The 25,534-nt window shown below is 39.3% G+C and overlaps 1 protein-coding gene across 1 annotated transcript; it reads right to left on the bottom strand.

Moving 5' to 3' along the window:
* Positions 1 to 9,228: 9,228 nt before the first annotated feature.
* Positions 9,229 to 24,680, bottom strand: LOC145784268 (uncharacterized). Its single transcript, XM_082596060.1, has 3 exons — positions 24,427 to 24,680; positions 22,116 to 22,227; positions 9,229 to 9,973 (listed from the first exon to the last, which is right to left on the bottom strand). Exons 1-3 carry the CDS (start codon positions 24,635 to 24,637, stop codon positions 9,853 to 9,855), a joined length of 444 nt encoding a protein of 147 aa, XP_082452186.1. The 5' UTR covers positions 24,638 to 24,680; the 3' UTR covers positions 9,229 to 9,852.
* Positions 24,681 to 25,534: the final 854 nt, after the last annotated feature.

The raw sequence follows: 25,534 nt of genomic DNA, 5'->3' as shown, positions 1-25,534 counted from the left end.
AACCCAAAACAAAAAATGAAGTTTTGTATATTCCCCATTTATACCTTTTGCTTACAGGTTAGATATGAATAAAACACAACAATACAACAGGGCTGAGAATTATATCAAATAGATTTTACATATTTACTAATAGTTTTAACAGTCGAACGTTTTCAGCTTAACTTTAAGCCCTCATCAGGAATATGAAAATACTTAAAAAATGCAATTAATTTCAACTTCTTGAAGGTAAATTTACATTAGAAAAAGGCAACTACATACAGTAGCGTATTTAGGGGGGAAGATAAAGGGCGATGACCACCCTTAATCAGTTAAAAAATACAAATTTTGCAAAAATATAAGTTGTAGCGCAAGACATAATTGCTTGGAGGATTCATCCTATAGCGCGCGGGGGGGAGAGGTGTAATTTTTGCTATGCACCTAGACAACAACATCGACCTAACATTCAAGCTGAAATTGCGGAGATCGATCTATTTCAAACGAACAGTTTTTCTTCATTTTCTTGACAATTGCATGGCACAAATTCACAAGAGATTCAATGAGCACTGCTCGCTAGCTTTAAAGTCAGCACATTTCTGCCTTCATTGATTAATGAAGATGAGGACTGCCCGATCGACGAGGTTTTTGACTTCTACCATAAAATGCTGGATGTTGAAGCAAGCAATTGCTTTGCAGCTACTATTAAATTGCGAAGATGGAGAGCAAATTGGCTTGCAGTTTCTGTGGATAAACGACCTGCGACTCTTGTGGATGCGTGTCAAGCTGCTGAACAACTCGGCACTTATCCGATGCGATTATAAATTACTTCAAATCTTTGCTACCCTTCCGGTTACAAACTTCTGCAGATTCGCTCTTGATTTCGGACCCCCCTATCTTACGGTATTAGCTAACCTTCTCCCCCCGTACTGACGCATCATATGACATTTTGGTAACCCCTCCCTATTTAAAAGGTCAAACAAGGCTAATTTTAAACCTAAGTAGAAAAATTTGAACCAATTAACAGCCATTTCCACCAAATTTGAGCTTTCTGTGTAGGCTACTACCGTTGGGAATACTCTGTGTGTAGCCTACTACCCCCAGACCCCCATTGGCCTCCGGCCGCCGAATCAGCCGCTGCGCAGCTAACCGGCACAATGTCTATTGGCCTCCACCCCCTCTAACAAACTTTCTAAATACGCCACTGACTACATAAATAACTACAAAACAATTTGCACCACAGGGAACGTGATACATCAAGTAAATATTGAGGAGAATAGACGCCCCTCCAGCAAATAATTGTTTGTTTAAATTTGCGTTGTAGCGTTAACACAGCTTCCTGAATTTTGGTGTCAAATTGGAATTTGCCTTTGCGTAAAATTTTAAATGAGTCAGTAGAGAATTTTTGATCTGTGCAAAAAGAACACTTCATGATATGGTTTTTGATGACACCTTTCTTTAACTCCCTAAAGTTCAGATGCTCCCTTAGCCTACTCTTGGGTCAAATGTCTGGTGGATATGTCGATGTACTATACGTCAATGCCGAATCACACGGACATGTAAAACTGTATACGACATTTGAGCAGAGAGACGAAGGCGTCTGGGACTTTAATGGAAAATAGGCTACGAACAAATTTTGAATGTTTTGTAAGTAGGAAAAATGTCCACATCAAATTTACTGATTACAAAATTAGTGTTTTGTTTCAAACTGTTTTCGTGCTAGTTGTTGTTTTTGCACTTATTTGTGTTAGCCAACGGAAAGCTAATTCTATTTTGTCATACATGACGAAAAAGTGGAGATCTACAGAAGATTGCGAGAGTGGACGTAGGGATGGGAGTGCTGATGGTTCTAACAGCATGGGGTTCACTAGGCCAACTTCTAATCTGATTGAGAGAACGAATCCTGATGTATCGGCACCTGTGGGTTGTGGGCCGTGAGTGCCTTTAAATATTAATCAAAGGGATGGGCATTGGCCTACTGTCACTATTGTCGCAAATCACTCGGCCGACATTTCTGAATTAGCCCCCCCCTAAATTTTTTTCTGGGTGCGCTACTGATCAAATTACACTAGCTTTCGGAACACAGTTCCCCAGTCATGTGCTATGACGATTGCAGTAGACAATAGCAGGTAATATTTTAGGTTTTCTATCTAGGGATATGACGAATGCAGTAGACAATAGCAGGTAATATTTTAGGTTTTCTATCTAGGGATATGACGAATGCAGTAGACAATAGCAGGTAATATTTTAGGTTTTCTATCTAGGGACATGATTACCTACAAAATTAAACAAGTTAAATGTAATATTAAATGCATTTTTTGTTAATGAAGGTTACAAGCTCTAATTCGGGAAATTGATAAATACTTATCCTGTCTAACTCTAACCAAATTAGTTTGTTGCGACGGGTGTCAGAAAAGTGACATTTTCCGTCTTGAATTTTACCTTCTTGTTTTAGAGTCGTTCTGATTGTTCTGTTTTTGAAAGTCTGTTTTTTAAATGGAAAATCTTTTGGTTTATATAACTTATGTTACGAGTATTTTTCAATTCCCTGCTTATTTCATAATATAGTGCCTTTTTATCAGTAATATGGTGGGAGCTGGGAGTTATGAAAGCAGAACGGTTACGCAGTTATGTCGCTTCAGAAATGCGGAAGTGGTGAGCTAAATTCCGTGAGAGTGGCATTTGTTAACAGGAAACGTGACCTAAATTCCGTGAGAGCAGAATTTCGGTTTTGAATTTGTACAGTTGAAGTGCATTTGCAAATTGCAATTCAGATAGGTTTCGACCAAATGTTCTCATAATTTTAATTTGTTAGTTAAAAACATGGTAGGTCTACATGTTACAGATATAAATGTATGAAACTGATATTGGAAAGACTGGGGTTAGTCGAAACAAATTTTATTAAAATTTAAACCACCGAAATTGAGAACGAGTTCCCACAACTTTATTTAGGCTATAGTGTGGCATTTTGATGACTTCTGCTGTGCAACTTCTTTCAAAAATTGCCCAGAAATATTTACAGCTTTTTACACAAGCTGAATAAGTTATTTTCAGACACATGTTTGAACAAACCCCATAAAGTAGGTTTTGTTGAAGCAAAACACGGATTCCATTGGAATATAAATCGATTTTGTGTAGAAATAGCCTACACGCAGGTCCCAAAGCACCGGGTCACGACCCAGTGCCGGGTTGTGAAAAGTTTGCTACCAGATCATGACAAAACACACTTCAAAAATATCAGTTAAGAGTTCGAGTTGGTTGAAAGTATTTCTTTAGCCATAGAAGGTTAGATTGTTGTGCAAATGCCAGCATTTGATAAATGCACACGAGAAGCACCATCTTTAGTCATAGAATAAATTTCTGATGGTGGAAGCAATTGCAGCGATGCACTACAGTCAGGGCCGGATTTACCAATAGGCTAGGCAGGCTGAAGCCTAGGGCCTCAACATCCAGGGGCCTCAAAATTTTGTTTCGAAGTTTGTAATTCTTATACTTGACAAGTTTAAACCTTACCTAAAGTATATATTAGGGTGCCACAGGCGCCCTTATGTAGCCGAAATCACCTGAACTTTTTTCTGGTGTGACATTTCATATATTAAGGCACTTTGCAAAGTTTGATTGAGATTGGACAAAATTGAATGTGCAGATTGAAAACGAAAGTCTAAACTGAAATACATTAAAATTAGGGGATTTCCCTAGTTTGAACATCAGTGTTTTTGCTATTTCTTATCTTTTCTCAACATTGATACAAGGTAAATTCAGGAATTAGGTTAGGAGACCAGTGCCAGTATGTCAAGATCTCAATTGAGGTCAAGCATGACAGCTCCGCGCCTGTCAGGGGCGGATCCAGAGGGGGGCGATTGGGGCGATCGCCCCCCCTAAAACCGAAGAAAGTAGCTTTATTCTTCATTTATATGTAGGCTATAGGCTACGATTTGGAAAACGACATATCGAAAGCAATGCTGAATAAGTCTTTCGCCATGTTCAAAGATTAGGTTAGTTAGGCTAAGGTAGGCTATAATAATAACATAGTATTGAGGGCTCCAACTCGTGTCCGAGCATTGGTTTGTCTTCAAATCGAATTTGGCTTTGGATGGTGATGTCGTATGTGGCTTTGGAGGCCCAGTCTATGATGGAAAAGACGTGGGCAAAAGACACATTGTATGGAGGATGGAGGGCGTGGTAGTTTTAGTTTTTCTTTTCTAATCTTTCGTTTTTCTTGGACATTTTGTATCTTGTTTTTTTTTTTTTAAATTTCCGTGCCTTCCCTGGTTCTTTTTCTCCAGAGCGATCTGTCACTAACATTGTATAATAATAACATAGTAGCCTATAAGCAGTGCTATTTTCGTAAAAAAAAGCACAGGGTACACTGTCAGATTTGCCAAAATGAAAAATAATACACAACTCGCAAAATAGGCTACTAAGCTTTGTTCTACCATAACATGAATTATCAACATCAAAATTGGACGAGAAGTACAAAATTGTTTATTTTTGGAAATCCAGAGGGTATACTATTCGAAAAAGCAGAGAGTATACTGTGTATACCGGCGTATACCCTCGAATACAGCACTGAGTATAAGGCTATTATTTCGTCACATTAGTCTAATTACCGAACGAAATTACTAAAATTTAAAAAACTTTCTAAACTTTTTGCCGGCACTAGAGCATAGCCGCAACTTTGGCGGTCAGACGTGGAACTAAAACCATTGGAATTCTTACATACGTTTTGAGTTGAAGAAGTGTAATTATGCGAGGTTAATTTGTAAGCTTATTTTTGTAGAGCATTTAATATGATATCTCTCTTTTAGTCTTAAAGGAGCTGAGGATTGAGGAGCGACACCATAATGAAACTATATTGCAGTAGGCTATTACATGCTTTAAAAGTTGTCAGCAACATTAAACGACGCAGATCGCAAAAAACCTTGGATTTTTATATAAAAGAGTGACAGGTTGTGTTTCGAAAGAACCGTTAGAGCATGGTTGTGATGCCAGTTTTGTTAGCACTGAAACTGAACTGACTGGGGAATGTTCTGCTGCCGTCGCTAATGTCAGTGATAGGCCTACCAATAAGACTTCCATTATTCGACAGAATGACGTAGGATGCCACATTGATTCGATTTCTAATATTGATGACTTAACAAAATGCGAGTTTCTAAAGAAACCCTGGAGACCTTCACATGATTTTAATCTGCCATTTTCTACTCGTCATAAAAAAAGAAAGGAAGAAAAAAGATACTGGAACCAGTCCCACTTGGATAAATTTCCATGGTTGGTTTATTCTGATGCCAAAAAATGACTATTTTGTAAATATTGCAGCTTATTTGTTATTGGCCGCGTGTTGCAGGTTCTCACAAGCACGTAGGCCTACCCCTTCAAAAACTTGTTACAAAGCCTTTGACTGTTTTTGCGAAGCTTCTTGAAAAAGATGGCGATCTAACAACTCACGAGAAACAGCAGTCAGTAGCCTACCATAGAGATGCAGTGGAAGGGGGTAAAGATTTTCTGAAGACCTTCCACACACCAAGACAACACATTGCGAACCAGTTATAACAACCTCAATGTCTATAGCCTATCAATATTATGCTGTGACATTGCGATGATAGAATTAATTACCTGTTATTATCTTTCGGTGGCCAATTTTTAAATTGCTGTGGAACAATCAAGAGTGAAACCATCAATCTCAACTATAGGCCTAAATACGGCTAGGTTGTTCAGGCTTTAAGTTCAACTTGACATGGCAAGGGCACATCAGCCCTTTATCCCTTCCGTTTTGTTTAACAACAGCATTGTTGAGTTTTTTTTTTTAAGTTATAGAATTTCTCATAATTAGTGTTCGAAGTGCTCTCAGAACGCACCAAATTCAACCTAAATTTTCTAGGGGAGACCTCCCGTCGTTGTTCGTGCCAGGCTGATCACTTGTCTGAATGTCAATGACATCGCCCCCCCTAACGTTAATACCTGGATCCGCCCCTGGCGCCTGTTACATTGATTCACCATCTTGCAACATTGAATCAACATAGCTGGCTTGACCTCACTCAGGGTCTTGGAATAATGGCTTTAGTATTTCTTCTTCTGTTGAATCAGTGTTGCAGCGCCCAGGAAAGCTTAGTATTAAACCCATGCAAGTTGTGACTTAATCTGGGAGAATATAGCAGACAGCAAAGATAAGGCAGGTAGCCAACTGTAAAAAAGGGTTATGTTACCTTCGCTTCTTGCAGGAAATGTTGCAAAACCTATGGTTGTATTGTTTTTTAGGTTATTCCACTAATGATAATTGATACGGTAGTGCTTTTACAAATCGGTCTGGTTAGTATTACAATAATGAACAGCCAGTCTCAGAATGCTGAGAAACAGTATCTTCTTCTTTCTACTATTCCAACGAAAAATGATCAGAAAATCAAGGGAAGTAAACTGCCAACTTATCATCAAGTGATTTTAAGCTTTCTTGCCTTTAAGCAGGAGCTTGAACCTCAAAATCCCACGAAAAGGAAAATCCAAATATCAGTAGATGCAGCAAACAAGACAGTGAAGGACATCTCAACGTTTTACTAGAAAGCTAATATTCCAACAATTCATCCAAAAAAAATGGCTCAAAAAATTCAATCTTTTCGAGATGAAATGAGTCTTATCTTCAAAATTCAGATCGAATACTTCCATAGGAGTGATGGAAAGCAATCGGAAAGGATTAATGAATTTAAAAAGAAACTTCAATTGACCTTTCCTTTCTGGCCTCGCGATGTAATGAAGAAGATGTCAATTGAGGAAGATAAAGAATTTTTGTGGAGCATGCAAACTACCAGAGAGGCGTAAATGGCAGAGAGAGACAATGCTTTGCTTAAAACGTTGAAACGAAAACATTCTAGAAAAGAAGCAGAAGTGCAAAGGAAAGAAAAAGAAATAAAACGTCAAGAGGCTGAATCCAGCAGCTAAAGTAACATTTCACTTTCTTCTAGCGATGATACCAGTGATGAAGTGACTGCAGTTAACACTGCCGAGCCTTCTACATCCACAGGAAGTAAAAGGAGTCACCGTCGAGTTGTAAAAACCGGTACCACAATATTTGTACCACACAACATTTTACGATCACCTGGTGTAGTGGCCACAAGTTTACGAAACAGAATTACACCAACTGCATTATCTGCAATACTACACTCGTTAATCTAGAGTTGTTCTGGTGAAACTATTCGCGTAAACTTAAACCACATGACGGCTCAAAGGTATAGAGTTGAAACGATTTTCAATATTTCTGAAGCGGTGAAAAATGGTTGGGTACCTCCTGAAGTTGGAACCATTCATTGGGATGGTAAAATGATGGAGTCACTAACAAACCCTAATAAGCAAGTTGATAGGCTTCCGATATTACTTTCAGGTATTGGAGGCTCAAAACTGCTTGGTGTTCCTTATTTGCCTGCACAAACATCCGATCCAAAAGGAAAGAAAATAGCCAATGCAAGCATGGAATTGTTAAACAATTGGAACTGTACTGCATGTCTTGCTGCAATGGTGTTTGACACCACAAGTATCAATACGAGCCACAAAACTGCGGCCTGTATCTAAATACAAAATCATCTTGGAAAAGGCCTACTTTGGCCAACATGCAGGCATCATATTGGGGAGATAATACGCATGTTTGGGAAGAACTCAAAATAGAAAGCAGCAATGGACCCAACATTTCCATATTTCAACGCTTTAAAAGCAATTTTCAAACTCTTTCTGATAGCGCATCAGGTTGTTTTCATACATCAAAATCGCACGAGGAAATTGATCTGCTTGCCAGCAAGCGGGAAGAATTGTCTGAGCTGATAAATCAGATGAAGCTCCGTCCAGAATCATCCAAATTTTTAAGAAGCGACTACTTAGAACTTTTGAACTTGTGTCAATTGTACTTGAACATTGAGCCACTACCAGTAAGGATATATCTCTCCAAAGACCTGTTGCATTACACAGAGCCAGGTGGATGAGCAAACTTATATATTCACTGAAAATTGTGCTCTTACAAGACGAAATTCATAAATTGCCCCAAAAAAATGCCATCATAAACTGAGATCGACAATGTCTCAAGAAAGGTTGTCCGCACTGAGCATTGAGAGTGACAAACTTAAACAGATAAATTTTGATGAACTTTTGCATGATTTTGCTTTGACGAAAGCTAGAAAAAAAATTTGGTAGCCTAGCCTAGTCTTACTCTATTTGATGGCTGTCACTATTTCTTATGTCCTCGTAAATAAACTTTACAATTATTGTAACGGTTGTTTGATCAAAAAAATTAAAATTAAAAGCAAAACTGCCTTCTAAATTTTTATTCTTTTAATCAAAAATTTGCACCCATGAATGTGGAAAATGAAAAGAACGAAGAGTTTAATGCACTCATATTTTTAACATTAAGCAATGACATGTGATGTTGTTTAGAGAGAAATTCTGAGCTCAAAAATAGGGAGGGGCCTCACAAATGGAACAGCCTAGGGCCTCTCATGGTCTAAATCCGCCCCTGACTACAGTACTAGATTTAGGCTACGTATGGCTACGCACAGATGAACATTACCCTTTACTTGCTGTATATGTGTCAAAGCAGTATCGAATCCAAGGAAGGGGTACCTGATCAGCAAGCTACAGTATCCCCTCCAAAATAAAAATTTCTGCATATTAAAAACTTTTCTAGCTTATTTTGCCCGTCAATTTCATGTTATTAATAACCTAGCATGTGGCCTTAAGGACGCGTGGTTTCAGCAGTGAACTTAAAGAATACTACCGATAAAGTTCCAAGGGCCTCTCAAAAACCAATCTGCAGACGTTGAATCAATGTAAAAATGACGGATTTTGCTGTCTGGGAAGCGCTTATCCACACATTGTTGAACCAGTGCTGCTTGATTTTTTAGCTTCTTTGTTCAAGTCAGATGCTTATAGCTGCTTTCGGGAAAATGACGAGCACAATATCCCTACGTTAAGCCACGTCATACCTTCTATTGTTTGCTTGGAGTAAGTAGTCCACTAAGCCTAAGCTACAGAGGATATTTCAAGTATTCTTTTCTAAATGTCTTTTCTGCCATTGAATGGAGTTTCATCCTAGTTATGTCGATGTTTTGATACAAATCAATTTTAAAATGTCGTTTGTATTGCCGTTCAGTAGTGTCACCCCTTTAGCCATCAAACAGAGAAGAAAAAAACATAAATCGAATATTTAGGGTCAGTCCGTTGAATTTGAATTTATGTTTACAAGAAATTCCATTGAAAGTAATGCAACAGTTCAAGTAAAAATCACAGTACTTTCAAAATTTTATTAATAGTCCAATTTTAATAGTTGCAAAAATTGTGGAAATGTTCTTTTTGCTAGACGTCCATGAACAGCAAGAAACTAATGTAACTGTAATAACGACGATCAAATATATTAATCGTGTATGCAATTACAATTTTGCTGGTAACATTACAATTAGCCAACGCACGTAGATACAAACGTGTTCAAGCGAGATGCGTGCGGAGATTCATCTCAGTTACAAAGAGTGACTATTTGTCGTGCGGTGACGGTGCCTCTATTCCCACGTTTCACCAAACACAAATATTTCACATACAAGCACATGCGGGTATATTTATATACAATAGCAAACACGTCAAGTCAAGTTGTAATAAATTGATGGCAAATCTGCAATTTTAATAAAACAATGACGAAATGTGTAGAGTTGTTGCAATTTTTATAGATTGTTTCTTCCAATAACGCATAAGTAGACTAGTCATAAAATTATATTAACAACATATCACATGCTATGATGAGTTTAAGGATATGCAGACAGAAAAATCGCACATTTTACATCAGATACAATTTCATTATAAAACGCATTGATCTTTAGGCGCATTGCAAAATCCTCAAAAATCTGATTCTTTTTGTTAATTGAGAAGCAATGCAAGGATTGAGGTCAAAGCAAGGAAAGCCATCATTCCAACGCTGTAACTGACAGACATGGCAGAGTTGCAGTTGTCTTCTGAGCAACAAGAAGCCTGGCAGTTGCTGAAACACAAGCACATCAATTACGTTTTAGACCTTTGTAGCAGAACAATGATAGCCTACCATAGGCTGTGAATGAACGCATTTTCATCCTTGATCAAATATCTACTTTTGCGTGGTTTTGCAAGAGTCATACTTTTCTTGATTTTTTTTTCTGTAGGCTACTTATTGCACGAACCAGGAAGTGTTGCCGTGGTTACGAAAATTAAAAAATCTTCCAAACTGAACAAAACGTGAGTGACCTAAAGGCCTCAGGAGCATGACGCAATATGATGAAAGTGATTGCACAATTTCAAAAGGTGCATCACGCATAATGACATACAGTGCCAAAGTTTTTACATGCGCTGCCAGGATCTTTTTTTGGGAATTTTTTAGAGAACCTAGCCTACTAAATCACTAAATTATTACAACAAAATGTATTCATTGTGTGTAAGGTCCCTGACAGCTTCATCAACAGACGGTAATTAGGTTAAGTCTTCTTTTACTGAAGTAACATGTCACATCCTCTTAAAGCTGCTTCGGGTTAAGAAGCATGCATTGTGTTTCTTAACCATATCGAGAACAAGTGGTACTGGGAGCTCACCTGCAAACTGTGTACTATTGTTGGATATTAAATGCTTAGAGCTAGAAGCCAATCAAGCTGCTTTGAAATTACAGCAATGAAAAGAATTTGAAGCTTGTTATTGCTGGGCTGTTTTGATTGAAAAACAAAACAAAAACCAACTAACCATATTGTTTTTAGTATGCAGTAGTTCTAAAATGAATTATTCAAAAACATACATTCTGTTTGTTACATTTGGAGCTAGAAGCAAAATCAAACTGCTTTGCAGAGGTTGGAATCTGCTACTTTAAAAGTAACGCGCTACCCGCTACACAGGTTAAAGTAGCGCGCGTTATCGCTACCATTCTATAAAACTCGCGCGCTCCCGTTATCGCTACTCGAACTATACAGTACTCCTGCTACTTTTGTCTTAACTTGAACTGACACAGAAAGCAATTTGTGACGTCAAAATGATGTCATGACAAAACGCGATCATTCGTTACGTGCCATTTTAATGTCGTTGTAAAAAACACGTCCTTGATGAAATTTATTGTTAGGCATCTTTCATAATCACGAACACTTTAAAATGCGAATCGCTGAGTCCTGTCCGCTTTTGGCTTCAGCGCGTCTTTTTCAAAAGAGAAACGCCTCTCCACCGCAGCACTGGAAGAAATGGGGGTGTTGTATTTATTTATAGAGACGTTATAAATTAGCCCTAAGAAATCTCAAGGACTACTTCTGCCTGAAAAAAACACCTCCACGGTTTGACTTTACTTTCCGAACCGACGCTTCATGCGATAGTACCAAGACACCGAAACATTCATCCTTATTCCTCAGAGTCGTGACTGATGTTGGTGTCACTCTTCTGTCAATAACCAACGTGGCTTGATGTTTCCCGCAACATTAGAGTAATTTCTACATTGACTTTTTCCACGCATTGTTTCCATTAAAAATACAAAAACGAGCCATCGTTTCACTTTAAATTGGAAAGTAGAGGGAGTGTGGCTGAAAGAAACATAGCGCCTCAACGCTATCGTAACATTGAAAAAATGTAGGGCCGCTACTGCAGCCGCTGCAACAAAAATTTAGTGGAACTTTCTAAATTTAAATTGCTGATCATTGGCATTCGATCATTTCACAAGTCATTCATTTCATGTTTTTCCTTAATCTCGTTTTTGTCGAACTTCTTATTACGTATGAGGTGGTAGATGTCATGTGAATCGATCCTAGCACTTCAACCGTCGGACTGCGTTGACATCAAGATCAGTTAAATAAATATTGCTATCACCAGAGTGAGATTGAGCAAATAACGCATGATGTTATGTACTGTACTTTACATGTAAATCTAGACAGTAGATCACCTGTTTTTTTTACATTATTCAATGTCTGCAGATATTGAATCAATGTAAAAAACGGTTCATTTGGCGTCTGGGGAGATCTATTCCGTCCCACACACAAGATGGTCATTCCGCAAGACCATATTGAAACATGTGAGTGCAAAGGCGGTTGAGCTGTGCCTATTTTTCTTAGATGCGGGGTGAAGTGTTTTAGAACCCTTTTTTTCCTTCATTAATTGCCTTATAATGGTTTGTAAATGTAAATTGCTTGGAAAATTAAGCAGAATTACATTTTCATAATTTTATATCCGAAAATGTTTCTTGGCTTGGTTTGGTTTTGAATCTTTATTTTCAGGCCGACAAAGCTTTTATTCATGGTAGTTTTGCATACAATTTGCATACTTGTATGTAGAGGTTTTACACCCAGGGCCAGTTACCGAGCTTGGAAGAGTGAGGTTTTTAATTGTTGAAATTTAACGAAGTGTATTCAATTCAGTTCAGCAGGCTATAGCCCTAAGCGTCGTAGGCATTTCTCTCGAGAGAAGCGTCTGTTCATACTTATGAAAGAAATGAAGGGGCGCCACTCCGCAATCGACGGCTTGCCTTTAAGTGTCTTGCCTAATAGACCGGGAGCCCGCGACGTCCACCCTAGGTGAAAAAGTTACCAATTTCTATTCATACAGCGATGTCCGATGGTATGTGGGTACTCATAATTTGGAAGTCTGCCGGCCCGCCGGTGGTGGGTATGGGAATGGGGGTCATTTTTCATGGCCCAAAAAATGCGCTAGGTCAGCTGAAAAAGTTACCGCTTGAAACTTAGTTGGTTGTAAAGTAAATAGTTTCTAGATGATTGTCTGGTATGTGACAGACATTTTTGGTGGTGGGGGGGCTCTGACAGACAAGTTTTATACCCCCCAAAATTTATGCTAGGTCAGCTGAAAAAGTTACCGGATAAAACCAACTGATTATTAATCTGTGAGTTTTAAGCTTCACAAAAATATATATGACAGACAAATTTGCTGGTGGGTGTCCCCTGACAGACGACCTAAAGTAGGTGACCCCCCTAACTGAGCTAGGTCAGCTGAAATAGTTACCGGATAAAATCAACTGATTATTAATCTGTGAGTGTTAAGCTTCACAAAAATATATGTGACAGACAAATTTGCTGGTGGGTGTCCCCTGACAGACGACCTAAAGTAGGTGACCCCCCTAACTGAGCTAGGTCAGCTGAAATAGTTACCGGATAAAATCAATTGAAAATTAATGTGTGAGTGTTAAGCTTCACAAAAATGTATGTGACAGACAAATTTGGTGGTGGGTGTCCCCTGACAGACGACCTAAAGTAGGTGACCCCCCTAACTGAGCTAGGTCAGCTGAAATAGTTACCGGATAAAATCAATTGAAAATTAATGTGTGAGTGTTAAGCTTCACAAAAATGTATGTGACAGACAAATTTGCTGGTGGGTGTCCCCTGACAGACGACCTAAAGTAGGTGACCCCCCTAACTGAGCTAGGTCAGCTAAAATAGTTACCGGATAAAACCAATTGAAAATTAATGTGTGAGTGTTAAGCTTCACAAAAATGTATGTGACAGACAAATTTGGCGGTGGGTGTCCCCTGACAGAAGACCTGAAATAGGCCTAGGGAACGTTCAAATATTACGTAACGCCTTCGAGGGGGAGGGGGGGGTTTATGCAAAGCGTTACGTTAGCGTCGCATCGGGGGGGAGGGGGTTCAAGCAAAACGTTACGTAACGCTTTCGAGTACGGAATGGTAGTTTTTTGTGCTGAACTTGTAGTGAAAAAACGTTACATGGGGGAGGGGGGGATTGAAAAAAGCGTTACGTTGGCGTTACATGGGGGAGGGGGGGGTCAAAAATTCGGAAAAAAAGCGTTACGTAATATTTGAACGTTCCCCTAGATAACCCCCAGGTTTGCACTAAGTCAATTGATAGGAGGGATTTGTTAGCTGTGCTTTTGAAGTACCGTATACTAAGTAACAGAACATGATTTATCTACTTCATTTGTGTACACAAATAAAAATAATTGCAGTGCAAGGAACTATATCAAGCGTTTTTGCATCTGCTTGGCTCACTACAATCTCAGCCAGTAAATCAACCGTTTTCTACATTGGATTAACGTCTGCAGACGTTGAATCAATTTAAAAAAGGGTAGATTTGCTGTCTGAGATAGAGAAATCCGGTTGTATTACTTTTAGCGAGTTTGATTGGAATTTTACAGCTCTAGTGCAAGCAAGCTGTTAAATTAGTTTGAAAGGGATCATTTGCTTTTGTGTCACAGCGGGCAACGACACATTACTAACAATTCACTCCTTAAAGCGCTTGATCATCTGACTACTGACTATACCCTAACCATTTAGCTATGTGATAACACTTTTTTCGAAACTCTCTACAATAAGCTACTATATGACATCACAATGATGAATAATCATGTACTTTACGTTTTTTATTCCTCCAAACCGTTATTCCATGAACAAGACTTTTCAAAGAGGCAGTCAGTGACAATTCAATACGCAACAAATCAGCGATCTAACGAGTATGGATAAATATTAGTAGGCTAAGTTGAAGAATGTGGTACAAAAACAGTGTAAAAAGCATCCTTTCGAAAAAACATTGACAGCAAATCAACCGTTTTTTATATCAATTCAACGTCTGCAGACGTTGAATCAATGAAAAAAAACGGTTGATTTGCTGTCTGGGAGTAATTAGTGTACGTTATTAGCCAATACAAGTACTGCTACTATTTGTATAGTTTCGATTTATGTCTGGTAATGCACAGACAAACAACTACCAAATGGAGGAGTGTGTCATTGATCAGTTGCTTGCAATCATCGTAACTCCGCCACCGATGAGGATGCGAGTGCGACTAAGGTACCGTATAGTAACTATCACGATAAAGGATGGTATTTCGTACGCGACATGGAAGCGCTTGATTTAAGATTAACTTGAATACAATTATATCGCGATTGGCAACGCAAAACTGTAGATTAGTAACCAACATGTTGCTAATTTAACTTTACGTTGACATACGTCAAACTCTTTAGGCTCACACATTTTATTTTCAGGTCAACTATGAAAGACCTGGAGAACATCAACTATGTTTTATTTGCTGTAGCACGACTTCAGACGATGCAAAATGTAAAGTTGTGAATGTAACAATCTGGACTTCATGGAAAAAAACATTGCCAGCATTCGACTACAATTATTATCATCCGATTGCTTTTCTGTCACCATACGTAAAATCATTCAGACAAGTTCCTCTGCGTTACCCATAGGTGTCTATCCTCAGCCATGTCACAAAAAGTTTACCTGTACACAGTGTACAGCAGTTAAAAGAACATTTCCACCTAAGGCAGTTGCTTTATCTTCTGCTAAAGTCGCTAAAGTTGAAACAAGATGCAGAAGCTCGCTTCTTAAGTCAGACAAAATAGGTTTATTGAAAGGATCCTGTATATTTTGCTTTCGTAAGCGAAAAGAAATACAAAAAAAAGAAGAAATTACCGTTAAGGTCTCAACGATGGATGGATGCGAATCACTTTAGTCGAGCAGTGTTTTTTAAAAACGAAAGGATTAAATCACTAATTCGTAGTGGTGTTGACTTAATTGCCAAAGAAGCAGAGTATCACAAGTCTTGCCGGGTTCATTTTGATAGAGAGACTAAAAGCAATCCCCAAACCACAACAAACTGGAATATTTCATCTCGCCAAACTCACAACCTTCCTTTCCTAATAATATGCGAATCTGTAGAGGAAGAGATGCAAAAGCAAACGCCAATGCTATTTTCAATATTATTTAATCTTTACGAAGATGAGTATTTGGTAAATGGAGAAAGTGATGTTGAGCTATGGTCTAACACCACACAGAACCTTGTGAGGAAAATTTCTCGTAAATCTGGTAAAGCACTAACAATAAGTAGACAATTTTATTTACACCTCACTTCTCTCCGCCCAAGAAGAAAAATATGCTCTGATAGGTGATTATAGTGCCAATCAAGATGATCAGATTCGAACAGTGGCACTTCTCTTACGAGGTGAAATGTTGAACTTACGAGCTACTCAAAACCAAAACCCCAAATCCAACAATCATAGAGAGCTTGAAGGATATGGCCCCAAAACTTCCCGAATGATTGCAACTCTTCTATACCACACTATTATGCGGGTTGAAATCCAAATTCAGTGATTCTCACACAGACACAATGGAAAGAAAAGTAGAATCAATGTAGTCAAATGCTGTGTATAACGTCAGTCGAGGTCATGTAAAGCCATGGAAGCACACAATACTTGGTTTAGGAGCAATAACAGGTTCCAAGTTAACTTTGCAAATATCTAACAGGGAAGGCCACACAATTAACTACAATGATGTGAAAAGTTTAGAGCCTGAATTTGCATACTCCTCGTTAGCACAGGAAGAAAATAGGAATCACGTTCCGTGTGAGAAGCATCTGATTATATTCAGGAAATAATGGATAAAGAGTCCATCTTGACATGCAAAATGAAGCCGCTAGATATGTATTGCTTCAGCAAAAGTAGAGATTTCGCAACTCCACTTTATGCTGGTTTCATGAGCAATAATAGAGTGGACTGTCTACCGCCACAGCGAATATGGTACATGGATCCAATAAAAAGATCACCAACCAACAATAACGTTGTTAAAGAAACCCTGGTGAGAACGATGAAGGTTGCAACTGAAACTCATCAACATCTAGTGGTGACGTTGACGTAGCTGTTGCACACCCCTGGTTGCACAAAAAGCCTACTCCATTTAAGCCATTAAAGCCCCTCTTTTTGACAATCTCCTCATTATGCTTGGGAATTTCCATATGGATCTTGCATTTTTCGGAGCAGAAGGACCCTTCATAAATGATTGCGGGATAGAGTCCATATTGTCGGAGTCAAAGATCCTTGCTGAGGGATCATTGCAAGGGTTCATTATAAGAAATTTTACAACAGGTGTACTGTACTCGTGTGCACGAAATTACAGCCAAGGTCATGGAAAGAAAGCTATACGATCGATTCTTGCTAACTTTAGATGCAGACGAAATTGACAACTTCCAGCAAGTCATGTCCATTATTCCAACGAACCCTGATAAAGTAGAAGTATGCTTGGCCAATCCAGTCGTCACCGAACATTGGGAAAAGTATGAAGAATACTTTAACAGGTCCATGAATGGAGTGTTTGGCGAAACCTGTCAGTTCTGAACACTATACGTGTTCTTAATAAACCGACTCTATCGAGAAGTGCAGAGATGCGTCAGGATGAACGACGTAAGTGGTTGCATGGTTATTGTACTAATACTTCTAGAAATATATTTCGCTCTGAATCGTCTAAATTATGCAAGATGGGGGTCGTTGTTCTACAGCAAACTAAAAAACGCGGATCCGAAACTGAGGGCTATACTGGATAATGGTGCTTTCTCAGTTAGGCGTACCAAAAAGGATTACTCTAGGACGGCAGTCGATCTGTCTTTAGAGCAAACTGCGAATAGGGACGCTGCGTCGCAATAATTGGGTTTCGGAACTCAATAAGTGCCATAAAAAGATGTTGTGTCACAGTTACACAGAGACCTGCTTCTGTAACAGAGTTAAATCATCTTGCAGGCTTAGAACAAGCCGAAGATGCCGGCATGCCGCGAAACAATTGCGTAATCACAGAATTGTTACAGAAAACGAGCAAATGTCACTATTATGGCTGGTCGAAAACAAATGAAGTTATCATTCCAGGCTGGTTTGAAAGCGCAGCTATAGGCTACCATCTCAGCTATTTAGTAAATCGGAGGAAAGAAGTGATCAGGATGACATTAAGAGTTGTGATGAACAGTGGAGCGGAGATTCCGACTCGGAAGATGAATCTGACTTGGAATTATTTTTTTAGTCAATGACTCACCACCATCGCCAAACATTTTTTCTTATATAGGCTAGACTGTTTAGTGTTGACGAAAAATTCAGACAAAAACTTTTCAAGTATAAATAGTCTACCCTTTACAGTGATTGTTATTATAGATCTAACTAACCCTAACCCAAATTGGGTGATTGCTCAATTTGCATCATTTTTATTCTGGTATACCATTAGTAGTTAAATTGCCTGTTATACGTAATACTTATTTGCTGTTGTGCACACATAAAACAAAACGCTTCTTCAATTTTTTTTTAGCGGTAAGTCGTCGGCAACTCCTGTCATTGATTTAGCGCAAAAAGAGAAGGGGTTACCTAGACCTACTTCAGGTCGTCTGTCAGGGGACACCCACCAGCAAATTTGTTTGTCACATACATTTTTGTGAAGCTTAACACTCACACATTAATTTTCAATTGATTTTATCCGGTAACTATTTCAGCTGACCTAGCTCAAGTTAGGGGGGTCACCTACTGTAGGTCGTCTGTCAGGGGACACCCACCGCCAAATTTGTCTGTCACATATATTTTTGTGAAGCTTAACACTCACACATTAATTTTCAATTGGTTTTATCCGGTAACTATTTCAGCTGACCTAGCTCAAGTTAGGGGGGTCACCTACTGTAGGTCGTCTGTCAGGGGACACCTACCGCCAAATTTGTCTGTCACATATATATTTGTGAAGCTTAACACTCACACATTAATTTTTAGTTGGTTTTATCCGGTAACTATTTCAGCTGACCTAGCTCAGTTAGGGGGGTCACCTACTTTAGGTCGTCTGTCAGGGGACACCCACCACCAAATTTGTCTGTCACATACATTTTTGTGAAGCTTAAAACTCACAGATTAATAATCAGTTGGTTCTATCCGGTAACTTTTTCAGCTGACCTAGCGCAAATTTTGGGGGGTATAAAACTTGTCTGTCAGAGCCCCCCCACCACCAAAAATGTCTGTCACATACCAGACAATCATCTAGAAACTATTTACTTTACAACCAACTAAGTTTCAAGCGGTAACTTTTTCAGCTGACCTAGCGCATTTTTTGGGCCATGAAAAATGACCCCCATTCCCATACCCACCACCGGCGGGCCGGCAGACTTCCAGATTATGAGTACCCACATACCACCGGATATCGCTGTATGAATAGAAATTGGTAACTTTTTCACCTAGGGTGGACGTCGCGGGCTCCCGGTCTATAAGACACAACCACATGCTCTTGAGCGGTGTCGAAACCAAATGTTGAACCACGGTTCTTACCAATCGGCCATGCAGTCAGCATGTTTGTTTCCGCTGGAATTTTGTCATTTTGCAAAAGCAGAGCTATAATAAGAAAACTCCAATCACGTGAAAGTGCATTACGAGTCATTATTTATGGTTCTCGACGCCCGAAACGATGATTGATAAATCGTTTTTCAGTCACGACATCTTGCCGCATTTCCGTGGCTTAAGAAAGAGAGTAATAAATCTGCTCTTCTGCGTAGAGGAGCAGAAACTCGTTTGATGACCGTCCACAGTCCTATGTTGGGTGCAGTGGAGAGCTACTTTGGCATAATATTGCTATCGCTAATCTATTCTTAAATTCCCCTCAAGCACTCCGCATGCTTGTGCTGAACACCAAAAAAACGTGACTATATTGGGCATGGCGATAGCATGACAACATCCAGGCATAGACCGAACATCCAGGCATACAACTCAATTTAACCACACTGGGCGAGCTAGCTAAAACCGCGGCTCATGAAAACAGATAACCCTTATTGATGCGCAATCTGTTTCTAGCGGAGATGGCGATTGATTATTATCATGTAATGTTTTCTGACTAGTAAGCCTGCATTCTTTCGTCTAAACTCTAAATAATTAAAGGATAATAAAAGTTATGTTTTTTCTTGTTCCTAAACAAGGTCATGCATTAGTTACTCACTGTATAGTTCCGAATTGCAGCTAATCGATATTTTTGGGCGTATGATAAACAGAATAGGAATCGATAGAATTATAAAACTTTTGGTGTAAGGTCACTTCTCAAACAGCAAAATTCCTCACTTTTACATTGATTTAACGTCTGCAGACGTGTAAAAATGATGGTTTTTCCTGCCTAGGTCATTCGAACCATTATAAAGTGTATGAGGATCAAAAGTGAAGTCATCCGAGAAATTGAAAAATTGCGAGATAGCTTAAATTGTTTATTGAACAGGTGGCTTAAAGTACAATAGTTCACAAGCTCCAGCATGTATTAACCCAGGGGTCCGCAAATAGTGGGTCGCGAGACGATCCACAGTGGGTCGCAAAACGGTTTAAACTTATTATAAATATAACTTTTATGGCAAAAATAAATATAATTATATAGTCATTGATGCGCTGAGTTTCGTACAATTTGGTACAAGAAAATTTATACTTTCGATTGTAGTACAGTCGTTAAGCGCAGGGATATAAAGCCTGGAAGACACCTTGAGCCAGGGCATGAAAACTCTCTCAGCTTATCTCCAAAACTGGCGACTGAAAGTCAGCAAAACAAAAACTTTGGCAGCAGCTTTCCACTTCCACAATCGGGAATCTGATCGTGAGCTACATGTTCAGAACAATAGAAAACCTCTGTCCTTCTGCCCGAACTAAAATATCTTGGGGTGACACTAGACAGATCGCTCACATACCACCACAATTCAGTGTCAGTGCGCAAAAAAAATGACATCCCGCCTTAAGGCTCCAGCTATAGGGGGGGAAAGGGCTGACACTATAGCAGCCTTAGCCCTTGTCTACTCTTCAGCAGAGTACTGTGCACCTGTTTGGTGCTGCAGTGCTCACTGCCACAACATCGACACTGTCATAAAAAACGCACAGTGACCGGATGCCTGCGTCCCATACCATTGGACAATATCCCCATTTTCGCTGGCATCCAATCTTCTGAGCTTTGTCGCGAAGAATCTACTCGGCCGACGGGCACTAGAGCCATCTGGCACCATCTTCACCACAAGTTCTCTGCTCTCCCAAATGAGCACCCCCACGAACTGAAATCAAGACACCCATTCGTGTCAGCCGCTCAACTTCTGATCAACGAAGCTGATGAACAAGACATCTCTGCGGCTTAGCCGCAGACCATAAATGAAATTCTGAAGGGAAGCCAAGTACCACCAGACCATTTGTTCATCCCCGATGCGACACATGCCCCATCGGCCTGACAATACCAAGACAGGTATGGGTTCGGTTCGCCTCAACCGTCTTCATATGGGCGTTGGGATTTTACTCTCAACCATGCACCAATGGGGAATGGCCTCTTCCTGTGAATGTAATGCCGAGGAACAGACAGCAGACCACATCATCAATGACTGTACCATCTTCAAGCCACCTAATGGAGTGGAAGGTCTACGCGCCATAGATTATGAAATCAAAAACTGGCTGCCCTCTAACAGCCTTCCAGTGTAGTCCGGGAACATCGTGAGTCTGGGGTAGTAAAAAGATAGAGTAGACCCTCGGCCCCAGAGGCCTATACGTCGACGACGACGCCCACGGTTAATAGGTCCACCCGCTTATTAAGACCAATTTGGTCCGTTTCGGAATTACTGAAGGTGTAGGAGTGGTAGAAAATTGTCCCCTGCTTAATAAGCCAAAATCTTCCGGTCCCGATGTGGGCTTAATAAGCGGGGACGACAGTATTGAAATTGATATTAATCTGCAAAGAGTTTTACGCAAAAATACATACTTCCGGAACATTTGGGTCGCAAAGATTTCGAACGATTGTTTTTTGGGTCGCGCCAAAAAGTATTTGCGGACCCCTGTATTAACCGACCCTGCATGTTCATGTCTTTATAATAATACAAAACTGCTTAACGCATGCTTCCAAAAACAATTTTTCCACCAGAAGATAAAGGTTCAAGATATCGATCAACAAATTCATTAACACAATAATTGATTCCATAGAAAATAATGCAATTTTCACCAACGCTGTGGCGTAGGGCAAAATATGTACGATCTTTGATTCTTCGGTTTATAACTGACCGACTCCAAATTCGACTTCAATGTTGCCAAATTTTGGAAGGTTGCCTTTATTTTAATTTTTGTTCTTTTTTATTTATTTTTTTAATTTAATTTCACTTTAAGTTGTGATCGAAATTAAAACGAGGACTTTCATAAAAACCAACAAGAACAAACACTTCTATTTTATGGTGAAGTTGTAGTGCTCAATACGGAGAACAAGAAATAATCTTTGATAAAAGATTGCAAACAAAATTTTTATTGTTTACAGTTTTTGATCAGGCCGAGGTTGGAATCGCCTTTTTAACGATTCTAACTCTGGACACGCCAAAATCCTTCCGACTCCACAACCCAAGCCTACACAATCATTGCACATTTTACTTTAAACTTATTTTACCTTATTTGACCGGAAGAGAAGGTCGGGTTCTGTTCCAGTTGACTGGTGACTTGAGCGCACACATCTCCGGAGCAAAAATTCGCTGGGGCACATTGGCCAACGGTTATGGGAACTAGAAAAACAACAGTTTTCAATTTCATTATTGGTTCGATTGAGTTGGCAGCGGATGAACGTGGTTCACTGTTAATGTATCATCACACAAGAGTTAAGATTGCACAACAGCAAGATATCGCCAAAGAGCTTTAAATTTAGAATCGAATTACAGTGCACAAGCGTTTTACAGATTGTTGAGTATTCTTGATCCGGTTTCAGAACTATTAAGTAAGGGTAGTTCCACTTCCATACATGATGCAAGTGTCAGGTATGATAAGATAAGGTTCTCATTGTACTAAGCCTTCGGCACTAACGAGAGTAGGATGGCCAGTAACTTTCTCTCGGCCGCCTTTCCTGCAGCAATTATGTCCACCCAATTACCCTGGGTAAAGGTGAGCGGTGTTTTTAATAACTAGCTTAAGCCGGGAATCGAACCAAGTATGTATAATTGGAAAGTCAACGCCTTATCCGTTGCGCCATACGAAAGCGATAAATATAACCAGTTAAAGTTGACTACTAAATCAAAACAAGTTCTAGTTATCGAACTCTAATGTGAACGGATGCATGATATGCATGTTAACCATTCATTTTAAGAATGCGAGAGAGTTTGTTTAAATATAATGTTTAAATAACTTTTGTACGCTTAGTTGTCAATGTACGGATTTCAAGAGACGAAATGGCACAGAAACACTTGCGCACGTAAGAGGATTTGAGGAGCTTTGGGCCATGCCCTACACCCCCTTTCAAAAATGATGTTGTAACTTGTGCAAGCTACAAGATAAGAGTTATTTTTTATCGAAAAAATGTTAATGAGTTATATGTTTTCCTCCCTCCCCGTTACAAAGTTCTGCAAACGCCACTGGACACAATTCACAGACAGCAAATCAGTCATTGGGCGTTGAATCAATATAAATTACGACTGATTTGCTGTTTGGGTAAAAACTAAACACTTCCGCACACTCATCATCATCATCATCGGCCATGCCTGAGTAAGGCGTCGGCTACCGTGAGTCTCCACAACGATCGATTGTCCATACTTCTAATTAGGTTTTCAAAATTTTGGTTTGTCCATGTTGAAAGATTTTTGAAGATTTCCAAACGTGGACGTCCCCGGTGCCTCTGACCAGGAAATCGCCCCATCATTGCCGAGTGTTCAATTCCGCGTTTGCGGTAGACATGCCCGATAAATGTCATTTGCCTTTTTTTGATAGTTGTGATGAGGACGCCAGGGGTGCACCCAGAGCGTCTCCACACTTCTTTGTTAGTGATTTTATCCGTCCAGTTTATTCCCATCATTCTACGAATGAACGAATGAAATAAATTAAAAAAATACAACTATTGCAATGCATAAGGTCCAGGGAAAATTGCAATATGACATTTATATAAAAACAGCCATGGAATTGACTAGGGTTGTAAAGGGGTGGAAAGTTTCCGGGAATTTTGAAGGACCCGGAAATATTGGGAGTTTTCATTTGGCATTTATCATGTTTAAAACATTTGTTAAATATTTCATCAATTAAAACAAAATATCAATAACGTATCTTAAGCATTTCTTATTTTCTTTAATTATTAATCTAAACGCTAATTTGGTGTTAATTAAGAATGAGGCTTATGCATAATTATTAATTATACATACTTTTTCAATATTTAAAAAAATACTGATCATATTTGGGAACACTCACACCAAGGTCTGCAATAGGCTCGCAAATGAAAGGGTGGAAAAACTATCAGGTCAAACTTGGCATTGTTTGAGCCGTGTGAAGACAAGTTAACTCAAGTTGAAGTTGACTCTGAAGGCGATGACGCTGCCAGAACAGTCATTAGTACATCATCTGAAGAAGCCGAGCAGGAGGAGATGCTAACCGGCAGTAACTAAAACGACTTTGTGACAGACTCAGTATTGTTTTTGTTTGTAAAAAAACAGATTGGTAATGATTCATTTTTGGAGTTATTAAACTAAACCATGTGTTTGTATGTTCTTAAGTATATTAGTTATACATAGTACTTTTAGTCTGAACAGTACAAGGCCGTTATTTTCCTGTTTCAACATCAAATTAAGATTGTTTTGAATGTTTCCGAAAATTACCGAAAATTCCCAAAAATTCCCGTTAATTCCCGAAATTTCCATGGAAAGTTTCGGCTCTGAAAATTCCCGGGAATTTTGCAACCCTAGAATTGACACAAAGGATCACTGCATGTTGTTGAACGGTTTACTTACTGTCACCAACTCCTGGAGCATTCACATCCACACTCACAGAGACGCAGCGATCGGATCCGGTAGGGCATGACATGGATGCGAGCTCACTTTCAATATTCTGGCCACCAGCACTAATGGAGAACTTCAGACCGGTTTGGCAATCCAGTCCTTGGGTGAATGTTGGCAAGCAGCACGCCACGACAACAGAGATGATTATCAAGTTCAACTGCATTTTTAATTTTAAATATCGGTGTTGTGACAATACACTGTAAATAATTCCTGCAATGAAAATATTGGTAGGCTACTATTAATAACGTTTCGGTAGCAAGTCCATTTTGTTAAACGCTAGCCACGAACACATGAAAGTGCATATTGCTTGTACGATACTGTAGATTTTACCGTTACCAAAACAATCTATGGTTTTAATTTAACAAAAAAAGTTAACGATTGATTGAATCTTCATCATCGGACTGAGAAAGCTTTTAAAAGCTTAATCAGCTTAATCAGAGAAAGCTTTTGACAGCTTCAAATACTTGGAGGCCAAAGTCGAACCACTGACGAAGGGCCGGTAACCGAAATTGACAAAGCGAAGTTTCAGATTGTTGAAATGTTGTTTCTATCTAGGGAATTATTCTATCCACTAAGTGCCGCTGAACGGAGAGCAGTCCTTAACGTGCGTTGCTCAAGCGCACACTCCGAGAGTCGAACCAGCGCCGTTTGATTTTGAACCTACTTGATTTATGAAGTCACGCGCTAACCAATTGAGCTATCGGAATTGTTACGTTTTTCCCATTAAGGGAAAAAATGTAACAATTCAACATTAGAAGAGAAAAATATACGGTTGGAAATGAAACTAAACTGGAATTTGGCATTAAATTATATTTCTTTTTACCCCAACATTGTTTAGGACTATAGCCTATTCACTGTAAAAACTGATCAAAGTATGTTCTGAATCAAAGCTCAACCTAAAAACTCAAATGCCAGTAGATTATGTTGTACGTGGCTGCAGGAAAGTCGTCTTCTTTATACGACATGAAGCAACAGATAGGTGGCTCTGTTGGACCTAGATTGAGCTGTTTTAACCATACTGTATTGTTGTCACTGACGCTTTCAGCAGTTGATCAAATAA

The sequence above is a fragment of the Aplidium turbinatum genome, chromosome 1 (genome assembly GCF_918807975.1).
Source record: "Aplidium turbinatum chromosome 1, kaAplTurb1.1, whole genome shotgun sequence".
In the NCBI taxonomy this organism is placed as follows: Eukaryota; Metazoa; Chordata; class Ascidiacea; order Aplousobranchia; family Polyclinidae; genus Aplidium; species Aplidium turbinatum.
The sequence above is the reverse complement of the archived record's forward strand: the minus strand, read 5'-3'. Positions and strand labels throughout refer to the sequence as shown.

Bases quoted from the DNA above. Each gene is read 5' to 3' on its own strand.
- LOC145784268 (XM_082596060.1), bottom strand. From the start codon at position 24,637: ATGCAGTTGAACTTGATAATCATCTCTGTTGTCGTGGCGTGCTGCTTG. The intron at 22,228-24,426 runs GTAAGTAAACCG...TTGTTTTTCTAG, and splicing joins TGCTCCAGGAGTTGGTGACA to TTCCCATAACCGTTGGCCAA. The intron at 9,974-22,115 runs GTAAAATAAGTT...CTTGTGTTTCAG, and splicing joins TTCTCTTCCGGTCAAATAAG to CAACTGCCAGGCTTCTTGTT.